Source organism: Suncus etruscus, chromosome 12 (genome assembly GCF_024139225.1).
Source record: "Suncus etruscus isolate mSunEtr1 chromosome 12, mSunEtr1.pri.cur, whole genome shotgun sequence".
NCBI lineage: Eukaryota > Metazoa > Chordata > Mammalia > Eulipotyphla > Soricidae > Suncus > Suncus etruscus.
In genome coordinates, this window is record NC_064859.1 from 104,032,667 (window position 1) to 104,057,626 (window position 24,960).

Sequence of the window (24,960 nt, forward strand, 5' to 3'; positions counted from 1 at the left end):
CATCTTGAGCCTGAGCTCTTCATGGGTGTTAGTTATGGCTGTTATTGACTTTTTAATAAGAGTCTAAGAATCCCTCATGTAAACACTGCCCTGTGTCTTCCTGGACAGTGGGAAGCACCTGGCTAGGCCAGAGAAGCCTCCCTTCAACACAAGTGTGTGTGTGTGTGTGTGTGTGTGTGTGTGTGTGTGTGTGTGTGTGTGTGTGTGTGTGTGTGTGTGTGTAGGCCAGAGAAGCCTCCCTTCAACACAAGTGTGTGTGTGTGTGTGTGTGTGTGTGTGTGTGTGTGTGTGTGTGTGTGTGTGTGTTGCCAGAGCTCAAACCTGGGGACTTGGATGTGTGAAGGAAATGCAGTACTCCTGAGTTTCATCTCAGGCCCATAGACTGGTTTCCTGATTTGAAAATAGATGTGAACATAGAGACACTGTTTTGAACATTTATTTTATTTTTATGAGGTGGGTGGAGGGAGAACAATCAGCTGTGCTCAGGCAACTCTGTGGTGCTGAGGACTGGACCTGGTTGTCTGTGTGCAAGGAAAATGCCTTCCCCACTGGTGCAGTGGCTCCGGCCCTGTCTTCGCTTTTTTGCTTCTCACAGTGTCTTTGAGGACAGTGATATTTCTGTTGTTTCACAGGCACTGTGGCTCAGGAAGTGGTCAATCACTTGACTGAGACCACCTTGCTCAGCATTGCTGGAGTAAGTGGTGTTGGGGATCAAACATGGCCACCAGTACTCAGCCCTGTGGGCTTTCTCTGGCCTTACTTTGGGTTCTGTGGCTAGAGGTGGCGTTGGATCTTGTGGGAGTTTAGTATTGACCAGGACTCCATTGTGTTGTTCCAGAAGCTTTTGTTTGTGTGTTTGTTTGTTTTTTTTTGGCCACATCAAAAGACACATATTCCTGGCTATGTGCTCAGAAATCGGTCCTGGCTTTGAGGACCATATGGGATGCTGGGATTCGAACCACTGTCCGTCCTGGATTGGCTGTGTGCAAGGCAAACGCCCAACCGCTATGCTATCGCTCCAGCCCTTTTGTTTATTTTTGTTTTGGGGCCACACCCAGTGGCACTGGGGTTACTCCTGGCAGACTTGGGGGACATATGGGATGCCGGAAATCTAATCTACTTCTAATCCACTTCGGTCCAGGGCCGGCTTGGTTTGGAGTGAAAGTCTGTCAGATACTTTTCTGGGTCTGGAGTACCATTTTTCAATAGCCTTCAATAGTCACCTCATCTCCAGCGGTCCAGCCCTGGCCTCTCTGGTCCCTCTGGTCCCTCTATCTGCACAGGCTATGTCTGAGCGCTGAGCCTGCAGCCCAGGAGGCTGCTCTATACCACAGTGCTTTTCGTCTTTTTTTTTTTTTTGTCATTTTTGGGTCACACCCGGCAGTGCTCAGGGTTACTCCTGGCTCCATGCTCAGAAATTGCTCCTGGCAGACACGGGGGACCCTATGGGACGTCGGGATTTGAACCGATGACCTTCTGCATGAAAGGCAAACGCCTTACCTCCATGCTATCTCTCCAGCCCCTGCTTTTCGTCTTGACTCAACACTGACACCATGTATCCGCCACCAATGCTGAATTTTCATTGGGGAATGTTTTATAATTTTGGGAAAATTCTATCCTGTGCTTTAGGACTGTTAGATGTGAGCACCTGTGTCCATAGGTCTGGGCTGTCTGGGCTGGCACTTCCTTTACAGGTGTTGGCTGGTGCGGTATACCACCCACCCATCATGCTGTTTCTCTACATGTTGTGGAGGATGGCATGGAGAATTGTTGTGTGTCCATTCACTCCTCCCACACTCCCTATACTGCCCTTGTTCTGGCAGGGGAGGGGTCTTATCCACACTTATTCTAGGCAACAGAATGTTGGGCACCAAGCCAGCTTGTGCTGGAGCACTGGGGACTGAACTCAGTGTCATGCTTCCAAGGCAGGTACTTTAATAATTCTTTTTTTTTTTTTGGTTTTTGAGCCACACCCAGCGGTGCTCAGGGTTACTCCTGGCTATCTGCTCAGAAATAGCTCTGGGTCCTGGGTCGGTTGTCTGCAAGGTAAACGCTGCTGTGCTATCTCTCCGGCCCCGAGGCAGGTACTTTAGACACTTGCCATCTGCCTCACCTGCTCAATTACTTTGGGTTTGGGAAAATAAGGAAATCTATTTTCATGTCTTATTTCCTACAATACTTGTGAAGTTTCCCTCCCCCAACTATTACCGTTTTTAGAGGGGACATTACAGGGGTCACACTTGGCCTTACACTGGCAGGCACTCAAGCACTGAACCAGTGGAATATGTGTGACTTGAACTCGGCCCTCAGTATCATTTTTTTTTGTTTGTTTGTTTGTTTGTTTTTGGGCCACACCCTGTGGTGCTCAGGGGTTACTCCTGGCTATCTGCTCAGAAATAGCTCCTGGCAGGCACGGGGGACCATATGGGACACCGGGATTCAAACCAACCACCTTAGGTCCTGGATCGGCTGCTTGCAAGGCAAACGCCGCTGTGCTATCTCTCCGGGCCCCCTCAGTATCATTTATTGTTTTTTGTTTGTTTGTTTTTCTTTGTTTTTGGTAGTACTTAGAGATTATTTCTGGCACTGCCCTCAGAAATCACTCCTGTCAGTCTTGGGGTAACATAGGACACTGGGAATCAAACCTAAGTTGGCCGTGTGCAAGGCAGGTGTCCTCCCCATTGTACTCTCTCTCTGGTCTCCTTTATTCCCATTTGGGGTTTTTTTTTTGGGTTTTGGTTTTTTTGTTTTTTTTTTTTTTTTTGGTTTTTCGTGTCACACCCATTTGATGCTCTGGGGTTACTCCTGGCTAAGCGCTCAGAAGTCGCTCCTGGCTTGGGGGACCATATGGGACGCCGGGGGATCGAACTGTGGTCCTTTCTTGGCTAGCGCTTGCAAGGCAGACACCTTACCTCGAGCGCCACCTCACCGGCCCTCCCATTTGTAAAGCTTCCTCCAAACCCCAACCTCCACATTTATTTTTTAAAGAATGCTCAGAAAATTTAGCAGGCAGATAAATTCAAATGAGTTGATCTTTTATTTGTGTTAGACCAGGCGTCTGTTAAAACAGAAGTGACATTTATTTTGGCTAAACAGTTTCTGTGCTACATATGTGTTTACATAGCATTTTCACACTCCATAAATGGAACAAGCAAGGAGCCATATTTTGGGGTTGTTGAAATCTTTCTATAATATTTGTCAAGAAAATCGGTATTGGGGCTGGAGCGGTGGCGCAGTCGTTAGGACATTTGCCTTGTATGTGACTAATCTAGGATGGTCCATGGTTCGATCTCAGTTGTCCCTCCCATATGGTCCCCCAAGCCAGGATCGATTTCTGAGCGCATAACCAGGAGTAACCCCTTGAGCGTCACCAGGTGTGACCCCAAAAACCCCCCAAAAAAACAAACAAAAAAAGAAAATCAGTATTAACAATTTTAATAAGAGAACTTAATGCAAAATATTGTTGAAATAAAATCTCACTGAAATATGAATCTGTGTCCGTGTACACAACTTTGTGGGTACATAACAATTTAAATTGATTATTTTTGGTGGGAGCAATACCCAGTGGTGCTCAGAGTTTACTCCTGACTCTGTGCTCAAGAATTGCTTCTGATTCCCTGGTTAGGATTGGGAGGTATGCTGGTGCTAGGCATAAACCCTGGTTGGTTGTGTGCAAGGCAAATGCCCTACCTGCTGTCCCACCTTGCCCCTAAATTGGTACTTGGTGTATGGCAGCAAGATTAATAGTAAGCACAATTTGCTCAATTTGTCAGCCGTTTGAGGCTGACAAAATTAAATTTACATTTAAATATTGCTGTCTCTTCTCTAAGATAACGATCGCCATGTTGGGTTTGATACCAGTTTTAGGTTCAGTACTCCCTAGTATTTAAGACTCTGTTCCAAACTCCATTAGCGAAACCATCTTTTTTTTTTTTTTCTTCACCTGTACAGCCTCTATATTTTGTGTCTGTGTGTGTTGTTAGTGATGCTGATTCAAACGCCCTGCTGCTGTGCTATCACTCCTATCACTCCGACTCTGGAGGGGTTTTTGTTTTTTTTAATTCAAAGAAAAAGGCAAGGCTCTAGGGAACTAACAGGATGGATACCTTTTAATGGAAGGTGGAAGGCTGTCTGAAAAACTAGAATTCTCTGCACCTTCTTCCCACCCCATCACCAAAAGCAAGTATTGAGCCTGGGTACTATGTGGGCTCAGTGCTTAGAGGACTGGCTGTAATCCTTGGGCACTGAATGGGCTTGGTGCATAGAGGACTGGTTTTTGAACTGGGGTCTGTGTGGACTGGTTGTGACCCCCTGGGCACTGCGAGCTGGGTGCATATAGACTGGGTTTAGCCTCTGACACATCATGAGCCCTGAACTGCCTTGTGGTCTTGGAGGCTCCGAGCACAACCAGGGTGGCCCTGTAGTCTCTGGGAAGCAGCATACCCATAGCTCCCTCTTCCAGCAAACTTATCTGAGTGTTGCTGAGAATGTACCATCTGAGCCTCTCAAAAGCTGAGATAACGGAGAGGGGTGGTCCAGGACCAAGGTGCGTATCTGCATGTGACCAAACCTAATTCACACATACCACCAGGGTGGCCTGGATAATCCCTGGCACTGCAGGGCCAGAGCAGTGCCGAGTCCTTGAACCCGGGCATTAAACTACTGGTCTGGCTGACTCCCAGGTTTCCTGAGTGCCACTTGGAAAGTACTCTACCCCTCCCCAAAATAAACCAGAAAAAAAAAATCTGAGATGCTGATTAAATTGGTATGTGATTCTATGTGTCAGGACCGACAAATCCACCATTCTACATAGTAAGGGGAAATCATTTTGATTTCCTCTTTGTTCTCATATTTCAGTATTTGAAAATACCGAAAATAACAAGATAAAAGTGAACTAGAGGGCAGGTGCCATAGTATAGTGGGTAAAGCACTTGCCTTGCATGTCTAGGTTTGAGCCCTGGGATTGGCACTCCCCTACTGGATGTGGCCAAAAAGGAAGATAGAAAGTGAGGTAGAGAATGAGCAGACCATTGCCGATATTTCTCTCTCTCGGATGTAAACATGTAACCCTGTACATTTCCCTTTCAGATCCATCACTAAAGATGGGTGCGTTTTTGGATAAACCCAAGACTGAAAAGCACAGTGCTCACGGTGCTGGGAATGGCCTGCGTTATGGCCTCAGCAGCATGCAGGGCTGGCGAGTGGAGATGGAGGACGCGCACACTGCTGTGGTGGGCATTCCCCAGGGCTTGGAGGACTGGTCCTTCTTTGCCGTTTATGATGGCCATGCTGGATCCCGGGTAGCCAATTACTGCTCCACTCACTTACTCGAGCACATCACGAACAATGAAGATTTCAGGGCAGCAGGCAGATCGGGTCCTGCTCCTGAGCCTTCTGTGGAGAGTGTCAAGAAGGGCATTCGAACTGGCTTTTTGAAAATTGATGAGTACATGCGTGATTTTTCGGACCTCAGAAACGGCATGGACCGGAGCGGCTCCACAGCCGTGGGTGTGATGATCTCTCCAAAGCACATCTACTTTATCAACTGCGGTGACTCACGAGCTGTGCTCTGCCGGAAGGCCCAGGTCTGTTTCTCCACCCAGGACCACAAGCCGTGCAACCCTAAGGAGAAGGAGCGCATCCAGAATGCAGGGGGCAGTGTTATGATCCAGCGCGTCAATGGCTCACTGGCTGTGTCCCGGGCCCTGGGGGACTATGACTACAAGTGCGTGGAAGGGAAGGGTCCCACGGAACAGCTGGTCTCCCCTGAGCCCGAGGTCTTTGATGTTGTGAGGGCCGATGACGACGAGTTCATCATCCTGGCTTGCGACGGGATCTGGGATGTGATGAGTAACGAGGAGCTCTGCGAATACGTCCAATCTCGGCTCGAGGTGTCTGACGATCTGGAGAACGTGTGCAATTGGGTAGTGGACACTTGTTTACATAAGGTACGTGAGGCTTGCTGCGGGGAAAGACACGGTAAGTAAGTAAAGTGAAACAAGACTGTTGGGACTCACTGTCAAGGGGAAGAGAGGTACAGTCAAGAAGGCGTGTAATTTTTTTTTAAGTGTTTACTGGTACCCACCCATCTCTAGGGGGTGGTCTCAAGAGTCCCCCATAATTCAGGGCCTGAGCAGTATTGCAACCCTCAGTCTCAACTCCTGGCTTTGCGCTCAGAAATCGCTCCTGCCAGGCTCGGGGGACCATATAGAATGCTGGGATTGAACCTGGGTCAGCCACGTGCAAGACAAACACCCTACGCATTGTGCTATTGCTCCAGCTCCCCTAAGTTATGTTTTGCGACCCAGTTCTGAGCAGCTGTGGAAAGTCAGAAGTGTAGAAAATAAGAGTGTTTATTATCTGGCAGGCAAGAAGCTCTCTCCTCACAGTAGGCTTTTGAAGGGACTCATCTCTGCCCCGATTTATATGAGCAATATGGTACAGTAGCCAAGATCCATCCACTTTGTTTAGGTTGCTTTTGGGCTATACCCCACGGTGCTCCCATTTACTCCTGGCTGATGGACAGGGATCAAATTGAGGTTGATAGCGTGCAAGGCAAGTGTTTTAGCCCTGTACTATCTCTGCCCCTTCATTATTTTCTCTTCCCTTTGTTGCTCTTGTGCTGAGGGGGTCGTACATAGTGCTTCAGTGTTTGGTGAGGGTTACATTCTTTAGTTGGGGTGCTTGCTGGGCTCACCTTGTGCTCACAGATGTGTTAGGTACGGCTATCTCACGTTGGTTTATGCTGCTCACATATGATGGCTTTGGTGCTTAGAGATCACACGTGTTGTGCAGCTGGGGGTCTTTGCTGCCAGAATCTCAGGATCCACCTCAGGGCCTTACACTTGTCAGGAGGCACAGTTAGTTAATGAGCCATCCCTCTGACCTCTCCCATCCCCCCATACCTTACTTTCTTTGTGTGCACTGGGGTGGAACCAGAGCCTTGTATGTGCAAAAGCAAATGCTCTACTACTGAGCTACAACATGGGTTGTTTTTGTTGTTGTTGGGTTTTTTTGTTTGTTTTGTTTTTGGTTTGGTATTTGGGCTATACCCGGTGATGCTCAGGGGTTACTCCTGGCTATGCGCTCAGAAATTTTGCTCCTGCCATGGGGGACCTTATGGGACTCTGGGGGATCAAATCGAGGTCCATCCTGGGTCAGCCCGCATGCAAGGCAAGCACCCTACTGCTGTGGTATCGCTCCGGCCCCTACAGTCTTACAGCTTGTATTTTTCCCCACAGAATTGTTGTTTTTGTTTTTGGGTCACACCCGGCAGCGCTCAGGGGTTACTCCTGGCTCTATGCTCAGAAATTGCCCCTGGCAGGCACAGGGGACCGACCATATGGGATGCCGGGATTCGAACCTCCGTCCTTCTACATGAAAGGCAAACGCCTTACCTCCATTCTATCTCTCTGGCCCCAGCCCCACAGGGATTTTTGTTTTTTAAGGGGGGTAGGGTCCATACTCAATAATTCTGCATTCTTGGAAATGCTTGGGATCATATGGGATGATGGGGAATCATGCCTGCTTGTGTGCAAGGCAAGACTTAAAAACTAAGCATAAAATAAATGGATCTAACTAAAAAAAAAAAAAACAAAACTTTTTTTTTTTTTGGGGGGGCCACACCCGGTAATGCTCAGGGGTTACTCCTGGCTATGCGCTCAGAAGTTGCTCCTGGCTTGGGGGACCATATGGGACGCCGGGGGATTGAACTGTGGTCCGTCCAAGGCTAGCGCAGGCAAGGCAGGCACCTTACCTCTTGCGCCACCGCCCGGCCCCAATTTTCTTTTCTTTTTTTTTTTTTTTTTTGGTTTTTTTTTTGGGGGCCACACCCGGTAATGCTCAGGGGTTAGCACAACGGCGTCTTGCCTTGCAAGCAGCCAATCTAGGACCAAAGGTGGTTGGTTTGAATCCCGGTGTCCCATATGGTTCCCCATGCCTGCCAGGAGCTATTTCTGAGCAGACAGCCAGGAGTAACCCCTGAGCATTGCCGGGTGTGGCCCAAAAACCAAAAACCAAAAAAAAAAAAAAAAGACTAGCGCTCCAGTTTTTATAGAAATGGTGTTTGTTTTTTTTGTTTTCTGGTTCACACCCGGCGGTGCTCAGGGGTTACTCCTGGCTTTAGGCTCAGAAATCACTCCTGGCAGGCTCGCTCGCGGGACCATATGGGATACCAGGATTCGAACCGATGACCTTCTGCATGAAAGGCAAACACTTTACCTCCATGCTATCTCTCCGGCCCCAATATAGAAATGTTTTTAACATCACTGATTTAAAGTAAAAAAGACTCAGATTGTCATATTGTAAAGAATTCTTAGAGAAAACTAAAGTTTAATTTAGAATTGGAATATGTCAGAGGTTAAATTTAGGGCCTCACACATTCCAGCCAAGTAAAGTGGCTCAGACTTCCTGACATTCTGTGAATCTTTTTATTTTTTATTTTAATTTTTTTCCCGCTACACGCAGCAGTGTTCAGTTTAGCCAGGGTTGGCTGCATGCAAAGCAGTTACTCTACTCACTGATTACTGATCCAGGCCCTGCTGGGGTTTTGAAGGATGAGCCAGAAAACCTATTTGATCTGTGATTTGAAGCAGGAAAGGTTTATGGAGTGGATATGCTACAGTGGTCGCTGGCCCCTCCCCACAGTGAACTCTGGTTCTAGTTGTCTGTAGTTATCTTCCCTTGATAGTCTCTCTCCGTTTAAGTGATCCACTGTCTCTGGTGTTGGCATTCCAAGATTCTGGACTGAGGCCTACATCTCAGAAACGAGAAGGATGGTGGTTAGCACAGGAGGCCAGAACATTGTTACTGCCTGAAATTAATTCTTTACTTTAAAGAAGCTGCATTCCAACCAAAATCAGCTGTAGAAGTGGGTCAGTTTGGGGGTGATATTGGGGTTGGGCCACACGCAGAGTGCTCAGTGTTGACTTTTGGCTCTGCTTAGGGTTCACTTCTGGTGGGGCTAACACCATCATTTCCTAAGTTGCTCATAATGGAGTCATTTTAGGCATGAAACGTTCAGACACTAAATCTACAACCAGTGTGATCTTCTCTCCACCAATGGTCCCCGGTTTCGCACCCACCACCCTACCAATCCTTTGCAGGCACAAATACTCTACTTCATATTGTTTGTTACAGAACAAAGGCAAATGAATTATCAAAACAGATCAATAAAGTATAATTTGTAGTAGTTATATCTCTCAGTGGTGTTAAGTAAAGTCAGTGTCTGAGGATTATTGGGTTGAGTTTGGTGCTAACTGAGCTCTTTTTTAGGCTCACTGAGCTTGTTGGTGGTCTCTGTATCTTTTCCATAGATTTGCTGTGACCCTACTGCTGTGAAATTTTGGAGTGTTGCTCAGCTTCGTGGTCTAGGATCTACGTCTTGGAAGTTTTATGAGGTTCAGTCAGGGAGCCGGGTCATTACAGTTGGAGGGTGTCGGGGTGGCTGTGGCTTCAAGAAGGAAGGGGCGGAGCCGGAGAGATAGCACAGCCAAGTTTGCCTGGCAAGCAGCCGACCCAGGACCTAAGGTGGTTGGTTCGAATCCCGGTGTCCCATATGGTCCCCCGTGCCTGCCAGGAGCTATTTCTGAGCAGATAGCCAGGAGTAACCCCTGAGCACCACTGGGTGTGGCCCAAAAACCAAAACCAAACCCCCCCCCCCCCCAAAAAAAAAAAAAAAGGAAGGGCCACCCACCTGCCCCTTTTTTTGAGAAGCCCCAGAGTTGTCTGCCTGGGAAGGCCAGTGGCATCAATTTCTCTTAGAACTTAATTGTGGGACTGGGCCTTTATCTGCCAGAAGATGGTGGGCACAGGTAGGGACTACTGAGTTTGGAGGTGCGGGTGAGTTAATTTTCAATGTTTGATAATACAGAATAGATTAGAAAATGCATGCAATGTAAATTGAAGGAGCTTTTCTTGCAATGTAAACATTACTGAAACGTTAGATGTTTAGGGAAAAGTCATTTAATCAAATCAAATCACACAGTGGGATCGCGCTATGGTATATATGTCAGGTCTTTCAAATACCTTTGAATATTGAAACCTCCTGAAATTTATCTTTCAGCTAACTTCTCCATTGTTAGGATATGTTTTGTTACTTAAAAACAAGAAACACCCCCAGGAGTGATTTCTGTATGCACAGAGCCAGGAGTAATATGGCCAAAACAAAACAAAAGAAGCAAACAAAACTTGAAAATATATGTTGATTGGGGGTTGTAGAACGATGCTCTTGATGTTGTTAGCAAATAGCAATTGGTTAGAAAAAAGTGAATTTTGGGCCCGGAGAGATAGCACAGTGGCGTTTGCCTTGCAATCAGCCAATCCAGGACCTAAGGTGGTTGGTTCGAATCCTGGTGTTCCATATGGTCCCCCGTGCCTGCCAGGAGCTATTTCTGAGCAGACAGCCAGAAGTAACCCCTGAGCACCACTGGGTGTGGCCCAAAAACCAAAAAGAAAAAAGTGAATTTTGTTGTAGAACACTTGCCTGGTATATGAGACAGTCCTTGGGTTTCATCCTGGCCTTGTGTCCCTTTGCACCCCTAAGAGAAACCTGGATTCTAAAAATATGTTGTTAATACTGTTTATTCATATATTGCCTTAGATATCAATAAGTGATGCTTGATTACAAATAGCTGTGGCATCTAGTTCTAGTCTATCAAAATGTGTGGAGAGTATCTAGTTCCTAGGGAGGACTGGTGCCTTTTTTGGGTACTTGGAGCTGTGCCTTATAAAAACCAAAGACTGTCATTGCCACGACTCTAGAAGGTCAGGCTATGGAGGTGTTTGGTTGGGCTCCACTGAAGGATGAAATCCTGCTTCCTGCGATCATATAGGATCTAGTGCTGTGCTCCTCATGGTTCTCCTCCCTTCTGAAGGTCCTTTCTTCTGAATCCAGAGCATCTGTGGGAGACTGAGTTTCTACCTGTACTGGCTCCTGGGTGGCAGGTGGTCTGCCACCAGCAGACAGGGAGGGCATTTGCTTTGTGTGCGACTGACCTAAATTCAATCCCAGAACCTCATATGGTCCCCTAGCTCTGTCCAGAGGTAGCCCTGAGCACTGCTGAGTGTGGCCCCCAAACAAACAAACAGACCTGGGTCCTGTAAAGGTGCAGTCTGAAGCCCAGATTCTGGCCAAGATAACAAAGACTAGCATTAATGTGGCCTTGACTTTGGTCCTTTGGGTTGCAAGTTCCATTTTCAGATAAAATTGCCTATCAACCCTCTTTGACTTTGTTTTTTAGAGTGCTAGAAAGGGACTACTGTTCCAAGAGCCATTCCATTTTGCTCTTAAAAAATAGGTTAATTTGGGGCTGGAGAGATAGCATGGAGATAAGGTGTTTGCCTTGCATCCAGAAGGGCGGTGGTTGGAATCGCACCATCCCAAAAGGTCCCCGAGCCTGCCAGGAACGATTTCTGAGCGTAGAGTCAGGAGTAACCCTGAGCACTGTTGGGTGTGACCCCCCCCAAAAAGGGGGGGGGGCTTGGAGAGATAGCACAGAAGTAGGGCATTTCAAACAGTCCCCTGTACCTGCCAGGAGCGATTTCTGAGTACAGAGTCAGGAGTAACCCCTGAGCACTGCTGGTGTGACCCAAAAACCAAAACCCAAAAAAAAAAAAGGTTAAATTGGGACCAGAGCACAGTGGTTAGGATTTTTGCTTTGAACGTGACTAAACTGGGTTTGATTCCTAGCATCCCATCTGGTCCCCTGATCCTCCTGCCAGGAGTGATTTCTGGGCGCAGAGCCAGTAGTAACCCCTGAACCTCGCCATGTGTGTCCCCAAAACAACTAAAGGATAAATAACTTAGATACCTTCAGGAAAATGAGTGTTTGAAGTTAACCTCTCATAATTTTATGATATATGTCAAGAACTACATATTTTATGCTTTTTTTTTTTTGGTTTTGTTTTATTTTGTTTTGTTTGTTTGTTTGTTGCTTTCTGGGGGGAATCATAGGGGATGCTGGGATTTGAACCACCTTTGGTCCTGGGTCAGTCGATTGCTGACAAACAAGGCAAACGCCCTACCACTGTGCTCTCTCTCTGGCCCCTTTATGCTTCCTTTTCAACACAGTCATTTAGAGTGTGATTAAAAGACAACAGTAACCCAGAGAGATAGCACAGCGGTGTTTGCCTTGCAAGCAGCCGATCCAGGACCAAAGGTGGTTGGTTCGAATCCCGGTGTCCCATATGGTCCCCCGTGCCTGCCAGGAGCTATTTCTGAGCAGTCAGCCAGGAGTAACCCCTCAGCACCATCGGGTGTGGCCCAAAAATCAAAAAAAAAAAAAAAAAAAAAAAAAGACAACAGTAAAATTTGTTCTTAGCAGTTATTCTGGAGACCCAGCCTAGGATCTCTCTCTCTCTCTCTCTCTCTCTCTCTCTCTCTCTCTCTCTCTCTCTCTCTCTCTCTCTCTCTCTCTCTCTCTCTCTCTCTCTCTCTCTCTCCCTCTCCCTCTCCCTCTCCCTCTCCCTCTCCCTCTCCCTCTCCCTCTCCCTCTCCCTCTCCCTCTCTCCCCCTCTCCCCCTCTCTCCCCCTCTCTCCCCCTCTCCCCCTCTCCCCCTCCCTCTCCCCCTCCCTCTCCCCCTCCCTCTCCCTCTCCCTCTCTCTCTCCCTCTCTCTCCCACACACACACACACACACACACACACACACACACACACACACACGGACATGTGCTTGTGTAAGTTACATGTTGGGCTCTTTTAATATTTTATTTTATTAAAACCATTGTGATCTTTCAGTATTTTAATACTCACTAGGAGCCTTGAAATTCTCTATACCAATTTGTGGTTTTTGTTTTTTAATTTATTGATTGATTGGTTTTTGGGCCACACCCAGCAGTGCTCAGGAGTCACTCCTGGCTCTGCACTCAGAAACCATCCCTGGGGGCCGGCAAGGTGTGTCTGCCTTGCAAGCAAACCGCAGTTCGATTCCCCGCCGTCCCATATGGTCCCCCCCAAGCCAGGGGCGATTTCTGAGCCCTTAGCCAGGAGTAACCCCTGAGCATCAAATGAGTGTGGCCCGAGAAAAAAAGAAAAAAGAAACCATCCTTGGCAGGCTGGGGGACCATATGGAATGCCGGAAATCGAACTGGATTCCTCCCGGGTCAGCCGTATGCAAGGCAGATGCTGTGCTATCTCTCTGGCCCCTGTGGTTTGTTTTTTTTTCTTATTTTTAATTATTGCACTTGACTGTAATATTTCAGTGCTTAGAAAAGTTTCCAGTTTAATTTTTCAGCTTTAAAAAATGAAACAAGGGGCCGGGCGGTGGCGCTGGAGGTAAGGTGCCTGCCTTGCCTGCGCTAGCCTAGGACGGACCGAGGTTCGATCCCCCGGTGTCCCATATGGTCCCCCAAGAAGCCAGGAGCAACTTCTGAGCGCATAGCCAGGAGTAACCCCTGAGCGTCACAGGGTGTGGCCCAAAAACAAAAACAAAAAAAAACAAAAAAAAATGAAACAAAATAGTTTTTATTGGAAACAAATTACTCAGAAGAAAGAGGAAAATGAACATTCAAGTGAGAGCCCAGGTTCTCTAGAGAACAAGCCCAAGTCATTGCCTTGAGTACACTGACCCACAGTTTCAGTGACAGGTTCAGTCAGTTTTGTGGTGTTGCCCTGGTCCAGGTTAGTTAGCTGGGGGTGGAAACAGGCACACTCATTTGGGAGGAATGCATTTGGGGATGACATCTCCTTGGGGCCAGTAATCTGTGGGAAAGTTAAGAATGGCATTTCATTCTTCTAAAGTTGTGTTAATTTTCTGGGTTGTGGAATCTGGTTAAAACAAAGGTATACAGAATCTCAAGTCTGGAAATAATTTCTAATCTCATCCCCAGGGGCCTTAGTTTTTGCTTGGTGTGCCCCAAACCTTTTTTCAGAAAAGGAATGTCTTGGGCTGGAGAGATAGCACAGCGATAGGGCATTTGCCAGCCCTGGACCAGTGTTGGTTTGAATCCTGGAATCCCATATGGTCCCCTGTGCCTGCCAGGAGCAATTTCTGAGCACAGAGCCAGTAGGAACCCCTAAGCGCTGCTGGGTGTGCCCAAAAAACAAAAAAACTCCCCAAAAAAACAATAAAAAGGAATGTCTTGAATGTTATGCATGTTAAATACTGTTGCTTGATGAAATTGTTTTGAATTAAATAGTGAGTTGGTGGACTATAGAAATAATTTTTTTTTCTTTCTTCAATATACAGGGAAGTCGAGATAACATGAGTATTGTGCTAGTTTGTTTTTCAAATGCCCCCAAGGTCTCAGATGAAGCGGTGAGGAAAGATTCAGAGTTGGATAAGTACTTGGAATCACGGGTTGAAGGTAAGAAAGATACTTTTTAAATTTAGAATGAAAGGAAATAGCCCTATTTATCAAGAAATTATTTTAAATTTACATGGGAAAATCAGTGACTTGTTTCTAAACAAGGCCTAACAAACAAAATGACCCTTTCCTCCCTGACCTCAGGCTGACTGTGTGGGACTTTTCCTGGCTAGAGAACAGGGTTGCTTGCTGCCTCCCCCCCCCCCCAACATGGCCCGCTGCAGCTCCACCCCCACTCCTATCCTTAAGCTGTCTGAAACATCTCGATGAAATCCCCTACTCCCAAGAGCCCTTGTTCCTTTCTGTGCTGGACTCAGATCCAGGCTGTGGTCAGAGCTTGATGTAGTGACAATGTGGAACTTAAACAGAAGTGATACACAGAGAGTAGCCTACACTCAAACTGCCCATGTGTTGTTCACTCTACCTGTGCCCACCCATGTTAGGTGATCTGCCTCTTAAACTCTGCCCAACAGAAGAGGGATATTCCCAGTGGCCCACCTGCCCATCCAGTCTTTGAATCCCTCCCTTCACCTTTGTTTGTTTGTTTTGGGGCCATATCCGACAGTACTCGGGTTACTCCTGGCTCTACACTCAGAAGTCAGTCTTGTCAGGCTCAGGGGACCGACCATATGGGATGCTGGGTATTGGATCTGGTCAAGGCAAAAAAAAAATTCCTACCCACTGTGCCATCACTCCTGTCCCTCCCTTTCACCCTTTATTCCCGAGCACTGTTGACCAGGTCGAGCGCCCTTCCTATGTCTTAATGTAGCTGGGGTAAGTCATTCTTTCTCTTGTTTGTGTTGGCCTGGACCAACTAGAGCCCAGTTACTTTGTCCTTGTTTTGGTTTGGTTTTTTGGAGCCACAACTGTAGTGTTCTGAGCATGGTGGTGTTCTGGGACTTGAACCCAGGCCTCTTTTATGCCAAACATGCCTTTAACCCTCTGTGCTGGCTGCCTGGCCAGCCCCAGATACATTTGTAATTTAAAAACCCCTGCTTTGGACCAGCTGCTGTTTGCCCCTAGAAGCCAGGGTCTGTCTGCCCATGACCTCGCCTCATGGCCCACAGGATGGCTGTGTATTCACTGCTCCCTAGAGGGACCAGCTTTCAGCTCCACCACTAAAAGTGAAGCCAGGAAGTCTTATCGATAAGGAGAGACCTTTAAAAGATGTTATCAAAGGTTGTCACAGATTCTTTTTTTTTTTTTTTTTTTTGCTTTTTGCTTTTTGGGTCATACCCGGCAGCACTTAGGGAGGACCCTATGGGATGCTGAGATTTGAACCACCATCCTTCTGCATGCAAGGCAAATGCCTAACCTCCATGCTATCTCTCCGGCCCTTTCTGATATTTTTTCTTTTTTTTTTTTTTGGTCACGGAGTCTTACCTGCCAGTTTTACTATCCACTGCTGAGTCTGAGTCTGAGTCTTGCCTTAATTTGTTCCTACTAAATTGGTGATTAGGGCCGGGAAGGTGACGCTAGAGGTAAGGTGTCTGCCTTGCAAGCGCTAGCGTAGGACGGACCCGACCTCGGTTTGATCCCCCGGCGTCCCATATGGTTCCCCCAAGCCAGGGGCGATTTCTGAGCTCATAGCCAGGAGTAACCCCTGAGCATCAAACAGGTGTGGCCCAAAAACCAAAAAAAAAAAAAAAATGGTGATTAAGAAAAAAAATGCAATTACCTTCTTTTTTTTTTTTTTTGGTTTTTGGGCCACACCCGGCGGTGCTCAGGGGTTACTCCTGGCTGTCTGCTCAGAAATAGCTCCTGGCAGGCACGGGGGACCATATGGGACACCGGGATTCGAACCAACCACTTTTGGTCCTGGATCGGCTGCTTGCAAGGCAAACACCGCTGTGCTATCTCTCCGGGCCCGCAATTACCTTCTTTAGGAATTATTTAGCATTCCCTCTCCCTGTGAGAGTTCAGGCTCCTCTGAGGTCTTCCCTCAGATACTTGAAAACATTTTTTTTTTTTTTTTTCAGAAATTGCAAATAGAAACAGGGATTTATTTTTTTAATTTTGCTTTTGGACTTTAATTCCTTTTTTATTTTAAATAAATAGTGGAACAAACTATCAATATTTATTAAAAATGAATGTTTTTAATTCTTCATAATACTTTTTTCTCTATTGCTTTTGTTTTCCTGCACACCCTATCGCTGAATGAGTGTTCTTCCCCATGTCCATCTCGGGAACAGATTGCTGCTCTAGCCTGTGTGTTTCTGAGCATAGGGCTGCTGCCCTGGTAGTGAAGATGGGTTGCTGAAGAATTTTTGCATTAATATTGACTCTTTAAAACCCTGCAGAAATTATGGAAAAGTCTGGTGAGGAGAGAATGCCTGATCTTGCCCAGGTCATGCGCATCTTGTCCGCTGAAAGTATCCCAAATTTGCCTCCTGGAGGAGGCCTTGCTGGCAAGTAAGTAGAACACGCAGAGCTCATTTATAATTAGTAATTAAGTCATGGGGCTGGGAGGACATTAATTAGCTTCAAATGAAATGACTTGAAGGTTTTTACACTTGAACTATGGATCATGGTCCCTGGAGATCCAAGGTATCATGGGGGTCTCCCGAGCCTTTTCGAGCACTGGGACTTTGTGGGTGACTTTGAGTCTGTGGAGCCAGGGGTTCCTTGTGAGAGCCCAGGAGCCATTGCTGATTACATGCCAGGCAGGCTGTACTTTCTCTCTGCCAACTCAGATCCCCAGGAGAACTTTGTTTTTAAGGGACTGACTATATTCTGTGAAGATAAGGCCCTACTTACTCAAGAACCGAAGATGATGGGTCATATGGGGTCAGATTCTGAGCTAAAGGCAGATGGTGCCTGGCAGGTCTGAGTGGAGCTGTCATGATGAAGCTTTACCCAAAATACGTAGGAGCAAAATCTTGGCACCTCCGGGAAACTGAAGCCTTTTTCTTTTCCAGGCGCCATGTTATTGAAGCTGTTTATAATAGGCTGAACCCACACAGAGAAAACGACGGGGTAAGTGTCTTTTCTTCCTTGAGCATCTCGGATGATCTTATAGTGTGAGGACTAGATGTGAGAGCACTAACATGCGCACGCTGATGCCTCTGCTGCTTTCTTCTGGGCAGTGAAGGGTGTTAAAGGGTCCCCACTGCAGGACAGGGACATTAAGGGGTAGTTGCAGGGTGCCTAATCTGGCAGGGTGCTTCTGTTTGGGCTGCACTCACTTCCTCCACATCCTCCTCCTCTTCTTCTCCCTCTTCATCCTCCTCCACCACTTCTTCCTCAACCCTGCCCAGTCTTCATGAAGCAGAGAACATATGTTTCTTTTTTTTTTTTTTTTTTTAAATAAATTCTTCGATTGAATCAGTGGAGATACACAGAGTTGTTCATGATAGTATCACAGTGTCCAACACCCTCCCCCCAGTGTCATGTGCTTCTTGGAACAGCTCAGCTCCAGCTGCAGGAGGTAGAAGTTAGGGGTCACTTTCAGGCTAGGCCTGTCGGCATCCGCCCTGTGTTCACACGGAGCCTGACTGCTGGAGGCTCTAGGAATGTTGTGTCCACCTTATGTGCCCTCTTAACAGAACTCTGCCCAGCGCCCTGGAGACAACATCTCAATTTCCAAGTATTCATTGAAACATGTTTTTTCCCCTGGGAGTTTCTCAGACGTTCGGAAAACTCAACAGTGACGGGTCTTGGCTGTGCAGCCTTGGCTTTAAGGCCACGTGGTGCTGTGCATCCTGAGCAGTCGAAGGCTTTTCCTGGCAAGCACAGGTGCAGATGAGCACAGGAAGCACATCGTTTGAAGGTGGTTCCACAGGGCATAGCCTTGTCATTTCAGGGGTGACAGTCTTAAGCACCTCTCCCTGAGTCTAGGAACCCTGAGAGGAAAGGTATACAATTGAATCCTTACAGTGAGGCTAACGAGATTGGTGATCTGCACGGCTAGGAACAATTCTAGCTCTAACTAGAACACTTCTAGCTCAGATCCATTAGTAGGAGTTAAGCACTAAAAGTCATAGCTAAGGGGCCGGGCGGTGGCGCTAGAGGTAAGGTGCCTGCCTTACCTGCGCTAGCCTTGGACGGACCGCGGTTCGATCCCCCGGCATCCCATATGGTCCCCCAAGCCAGGAGCGACTTCTGAGCACATAGCCAGGAGTAACCCCTGAGCGTCACCGGGTGTGGCCCAAAAACCAAAAAAAAACCAAAAAAAAAAAAAAAAAAGTCATAGCTAAAGTTGTGAAAAGCAATTTGTTTGTTTTTTTTTTGTTTGTTTTTTTTGGTTTTTGGGTCTCACCCGGCAGTGCTCAGGAGTTACTCCTGGCTCCATGCTCAGAAGTCGCTCCTGGCGAGCACGGGGGACCATATGGGACGCCGGGATTCGAACCGATGACCTTTTTGCATGAGAGGCAAACGCCTTACCTCCATGCTATCTCTCCGGCCCCGTGAAAAGCAATTTGTAAATAAAGATGTGTCAGTACTGCCTTATAGGATGAGTGGAGGTGAATGAGTAAAAGAGATTCAGGCCCCATGCGTGAGGAAGAGCCCCCCCCAAAGGACTGTCTAGGAGCTGGTCCTGGGCCTCAGAAAAGTGTTATTCTTATCCCAAAGATTTTCAAATTTTGGTGGGATGGAGCAGTAGTGCAGCAGGTAGGGTGCCTGTCTTGCACGCAGTTGACCTGGGTTTGATTCCTGGCCTCCCATATGGTTTCCCGTGCACCACCTGGAATAACCCCCGAGCATCACTGAGTATGGTAAAATAAAGGGAAGGAAAGATTGTAGTGTTTTAGTACCCTAAATTTCTCTTTGACCTATATCAGGGATGACTTCAAAACTTGTTGCAAAACAAAATACTTCTTCTTCATGGATGACAGGAACAGTGGATGGACTGGCAGCAGAGTTCTGAAACAGAGAAAATACTCAAGACTAACGATTCCAGAAACATGAGTCAGAGATTTGTGCACTATGACCCTGAGCTGTGAGAAGATAGTTCCCCCCAGAACAACCCCCCCTGGATCACGCTGCTCTCATATCTTGAGTGTAGATGCTCCATATACAGAGAGAATAGAAAGGTCTGACTAACTTGAATGTGAAATCGCCTTGTGAGTTCAGAGAGTTAGTTTCTCAGAGAGACACTTGGGCAGTGAAGGTTTTGGCAGTTTAGGGTGAGCCTCAGTGGTGTGGCAGGGACCTGTATTGTTGTGGGGAATTGTCCTGAGGAGAAAGGCATTGTTGGGAGCAAGCAGAGACTGAGAAGTAAGGTATGTAGGCCTAGGGATGGTGGCTCTGAGGCCTGCTATGTACCTTGTGGAAGGGCGTGTTGCTGGGAGCAGGTCTAGTCCATGAGGAGCAGACCTGGCTTTAGAGCCATCTTCCCCGGGTGCTTAGCTCTGCCTGGCAGCCCAGAAATCAATGCAGGGAGCCACTGCCCTTTGGTGAAGAGTAACAGTCTCAGAAAAGCACTCGCCATGACCACAAATCACAGAATGTTCTGGAAAGGGCAGAATGCCAGAAAGTCAGGGGGCTCCTACTGCTAGGTTGCTCAGGTGGCTGCAGGGACAGAGCAGGTACAGGACTGTATTCTGGGAATTGGGGGTGATAAAAGAGCACATGTCAGGGCGCTCTGGGCTCTGTCTCCAGCATCGCATGGGCCCCGAACACTGCTGGTGTGGGCCCCGGTGGCCTCCTAGCACTGAAGCATCAAGAAAAGGATTTCAGGAGTCAGTCTCAACATTGTTTTCCATTGTAGCTTCTGTCTGGTGCAGTCTGTCTGACCAAGGGTTCCCTGCACTCTTGCTTGTCACTCATTTCAATACAGTGTTCCCCAGTGTGCATTCATTTAGTTTTAGCACACTCATTTTTGTTCGGTTTATAGAAAAACAACTAGTGTTAGAGTTAATTGTTTTTAGATTCCTAAAATGTGTACTTTTGTCAAAGTTAAATTTGCTCTGCTGTAGAAGCCTGTAGAAGTACAATTAAACATTAGGGATTCCTTAGAGGCCAGAGAGATACTATAGTGTGCAGGGTGCTTTTCTTGCATGTGGCTAAACTGGGTTTGATCCCAGCATCCCATATGAGCCCAAGTCCCACCAGGAGGAAACCCTGAGCACCACTGGGTGTGCCCCCAGAACAAGCAAAAATTAGGGATTCGTTCATTTTTCTTAGAGAAGATCTTTTTTAGATAACTAATGTAATCCTATCAGTTGAACTGAAAATAAGACAAATGTATTCAGGGCTGGAGAGATAGTATGGCGGCAGGGCATTTGCTTTGCATGCAGCCAACTTGGGATGAACCTGGGTTCGATTGCTGGCATCCCAAATGGTCTCCAGAGTCTGTTAGGAGTGATTTCTAAGTACAGAGCCAGGAGTAACCCCTGAGCACTGTCAGGTGTGCCCCCCCCCCCAAGAAAAAGACAAATGTATTCAAAGTTCACTATTTATGGGAATTTCTTAAAATGTTTTTTTTTTTTTTTTTTTTTTTTTTTTTTGCTTTTTGGGCCACACCCGGTGATGCTCAGGGGTTACTCCTGGCTATGCGCTCAGAAGTTGCTCCTGGCTTGGGGGACCATATGGAGCGCCGGGGGATCGAACCGCGGTCCGTCCAAGGCAAGCGCGGGCAAGGCAGGCACCTTACCTCTAGCGCCACCGCCCGGCCCCTCTTAAAATGTTTAATAAATTCTCTTTTCCTCCTGTATTGCAGGAGATAGAACCCAGGTCAGCCATGTACAAGGCAAATAAATGCCCTGACATCTCCAGCCTCAGATTTTTATTTTTATTTATTTACTTGGTTTTTGGTTCACACCCGGTGTCGCTCAGGGGTTTGTTACTCCTGGCTCTGGGCTCAGAAATAATTCCTGGGGCCGGGTAGGTGGCGCTGGAGGTAAGGTGTCTGCCTTGCAAGCGCTAGCCAAGGAAGGACCGCGGTTCGATCCCCCGGCGTCCCATATGGTCCCCCTAAGCCAGGAGCGATTTCTGAGCACATAGCCAGGAGTAACCCCTGAGCGTCAAACGGGTGTGGCCCAAAAACCAAAAAAAAAAAAAAAAAAAATAATTCCTGGCAGGCTTGGGGACCATATGCGATGCTGGGAATCGAACCACTGTCAGTTCTGGGTTGGCCTCATGCAAGGCAAACACCCTACAGCTGTGCTATCTCTTCAGCTCCCAGTTCTAGATTTTTGCCCTGAAGTTTCATTAGTCTTTTAGCATTAAGGAAATATATTATGAACTTGAGTATAGGAAATAATTTGAAGTCAAGTTTCAGCTTTTTGTTTGTTTGTTTGGGGCCACAGGGTGGCGCTCAGGTTACTACTCCTGGTGATGCTCAGGAGACCAATGGAATGCCAGAGATTGAACTCCTATGAATGCTAGGCAAGCACTCCTATCACTGCGCTCTCTTCGGCTCTTTGAGCTTTTTTTTTTTTTTTAATTTTTAATTTTTAATTATGAGAACAATGATGCAAAGAGGCCAAGGTAAAGTTACAGTGGAAGGACCCTTTGAGCTTTTTGATAGCAAATTACACATGTAATATCCTCGGAATATTTTTGGCGCGCAGTTCTTAAAACTGAGAACATTTTTTAAATTAGGTCACACTCAGCAGTGTTCAGGGGTTCCTCCTGGCTCTATGCTCAGAAATCGCTCCTGGCAGGCAGGGAGGACCATATGGGATGCTGGGATTTGAGCCACCGTCCTGCGTGCAAGGCAAATACCCTACTGCCGTGCTATCTCTTCGGCCCCAGGAGTGAGGACATATTTCTCTTAAGAATCTATTCTTTTTGGTTTTGGGGTCATACCTGGCAGCGCTCAGGAGTTGCTCTATGCTTAGAAATAGCCCCTGGCAGGCACGGGGGACCACATGGGATGCCAGGATTCGAACCACGTCCTTCTGCATGAAAGGCAAATGCCTTACCTCCATGCTATCTCTCTGGCCCCTCCATTTCTTTTCTAAGGAAGTGAATGTTGCAGTGTCATTGAATATCCAGTTTCAAACTTCCCTGTTGTCCCTGGAATGACTTGCTGTGCTGAGAATGCTCTCAGCAGGCGGCGAAGTTACCTATAATCCATGAGTGAGAGTGAGCCTGGCTCCCACTAGCACTCCTGTTCCCTGACCAGATGTCAGCGTTAGGGTCAGTAATCGAGGGTGAGCCTTCTTCTCCCATCCATCACCTCTCCATGTTCCCCTTGGTACCAACTGCCAACATCTGAGCTAATGATCGAGAGTGAGCCTGGTTTCCACCACCCAGCACCCCTGTCCCTTCCCAGCGTCAGAGCCAGCTCTGCAGAGCCTGTCTGAGGGACCAGACTATTGAGGGTTCCTCAGTAGTGTGGCCTTTACTTGACCCTCTGCCCCTTTTCCTGTCAGTTGGAATTCCACTCTGATTCAGAGTAATCTTTGGGGCAAGGACATAGTGTGCTGCTTCGCCCTCCTGACATTCCTAGGGAGACCCAGGTCGCCTGCTTTTCTGGTCTCACTTTCTCATGAGTTGATGAAGTAGCTTTTACCGCTCAAAGCTATGGGGTCCTCCAGTGAAAAAGACCGAGTGGTTGGTTCTTCATGTCTTAATGTTCTAGTATTTTTTTAGCTTATCTAGATATAGTCTTGTTAAAAATACTTAAAAACAAAATAATTGTGGGGCCGGAGAGATAGCATAGCGGTAGGGTGTTTTTGCCTTGCATGCAGCCTATCCAGGACAGACAGTGGTTCAAATCCCAGCATATCCTATGTGGTCCACCGAGCCTGCTAGGAGCGATTTCTGAGTACAGAGCCAGGAGTAACCCCTGAGCACAGCCGGGTGTGACTCCCCCCCCCCCAAAATAAAAACATAAAATAAGTGAAATTTTTATCCATAAGGGGAGAAATACACAGTTTCAGCTCAGTGTTGCCCTTATACCACCTGTCTCTTTAGCAGAAGTGAGGAGAAAGACCAGGGCTGTAAGGGTCTTCTCGCCTGTCCTTTCCTGTTGCTTTAAACTAATATTTTGTGCTAAATCATCGTGGCCAATTCATGTTTGCTTTTTAAAATACATTAGTTTTAGGAGATGCTACTGGTGTCGTTGAATTCTAATCATGTGAATTCCATTAAGCAACAAACAATGTCAATAAAATAAGCCAGTACCTCGGGATAAGAACCCTGCTGAGGTACTGAAGTGCTGTCCTAGACCGCTGTTTCCCCGAGGGGGAGGAAGGCGGGCTTTGCTGATGTGTTTGAAATCCGTGTGATATCCTAGTTTGTCTACTGACACTGGGGTCTTGAATCTTGCAAAAAGGCCTCCGAGGAATCCGAGGAAGGTGGATCCCAGGGGAAGTTGGTGGAAGCCCTCAGGCAGATGAGAATTAATCATAGGGGCAACTACCGACAACTTCTGGAAGAGATGCTGACTAGTTACAGGCTAGCTAAAGTGGAGGGAGACGACGGCGCTGCCGACCCCGCAGGCCCAGCGCAAGCCCCCAGCAGTGACGTGGGCCACCCAGGGACAATGCAGGAAGGCCCTGCCGAGCCCCACAGCGATCTCGCTGCCTTAGACAGCGCTCATGAAGACGCAGGGGCGCAGAGGAGTGGTGACAAAGTGTGATTCGACTTGGTGTGATATTCCCAGGATCTGTGCTTGGATGGTCTTTCTCCGAGGTTTAATGTATGCATTTATATAACCGTTTTGTTATTGACTCTTGGGAAACTAGTTTTATTATGATATTCATATAGCCTTGTTTTTGTTTTTTTTAAGAAGGCCTTTGCATACAATTTACCAGATAGTTTAAACTTCCTGTAGTACTTTGAGTCTATTAAAACAATGTGATTTCATACTATGGGCCTGAAATTGGGCCACCAGTTTGCAAGCCAGCTCCCTTCTCACTTGATAGGGACTAATGCTGATTGATGAGCAGATGCCAGAGACTGGGGGGAGAACTGGTCTGTGTAGAGTGAAACCCACTGTACCTGCGTACCCCACATGCGCACATTTGGCTCTGGAAGAAGTTTAGTTCTTTACAGAATGGCAGGTGTTGGCCTGTAATTTTCCCCCCAGGGTGATGACTTGTGTGTTGTTTTGATGTGTTTTATTCTCATCTCTGTAGTTTTATTTTTAGAATTTCTGAGATACTGGATGTGTGGTTTTTTCCCCATTCTCTGTATTCTTTATGAAACATGATTTTTGAAAAACCTATGTATTCATTGGTTTGTGTATGTTCTGTATAGTTAACAGACATCAATAATGTATGTCAACCAAGTGTTTAGAATGAAATGATAATTGTTTGAGTCCAAATAAAGTGCGTGATGTGGAATAATCAATGCATGTTGTAATTATTTTTAAATTAAGTTTTGTAAACAACCAGGTTTGTGGATTGGAAAAAATCCTCACTAGGAATTCATCTGTATTTCTATCAAATTTACAAGAACTTTTGACAAATCTTTTTTTATTAACTGAAAGGAGAAATCTTGCATTAAGTAAATTGGTCGTGACCTTCTTTCCTTGTACGAAGTGCCAGTCCTTGATGAGGGAATACATTGCAGAAACGTACGGAAACAGTTGTGATGAGCATTTTAAAGCAGGCAGGGTTGCCAGCTACATTAAACCCATCTGATTAAGACATGTAAGATCAGAGAATATTTTTAGTGGTGATATGGTAGGTTTTTGTTTTTGTTTCAGATGGATTTATTTTTTCTTAATACAGGTGATTTAGTCCTCCAGGGAAGTATT

At 46.8% G+C, this 24,960-nt stretch overlaps 1 protein-coding gene across 2 annotated transcripts in view; it reads left to right on the plus strand.

The window, feature by feature from the left end:
* PPM1B (protein phosphatase, Mg2+/Mn2+ dependent 1B) overlaps positions 1-24,960 on the plus strand; it is a 46,877-nt gene that overhangs the window by 20,159 nt on the left and 1,758 nt on the right. Inside the window, exons 2-6 of one of the 2 annotated variants that reach the window (XM_049784259.1) lie at positions 5,089-5,948; positions 14,189-14,306; positions 16,607-16,718; positions 17,225-17,282; positions 23,533-24,551. In XM_049784259.1, the coding sequence (XP_049640216.1) occupies positions 5,103-5,948; positions 14,189-14,306; positions 16,607-16,718; positions 17,225-17,282; positions 23,533-23,838 (1,440 nt within the window). In that variant the 5' untranslated portion in view covers positions 5,089-5,102 and the 3' untranslated portion in view covers positions 23,839-24,551. Of the gene's footprint in view, positions 1-5,088; positions 5,949-14,188; positions 14,307-16,606; positions 16,719-17,224; positions 17,283-23,532; positions 24,552-24,960 lie in introns of those variants that run through there. The other variant, XM_049784260.1, reaches the window with a different exon arrangement.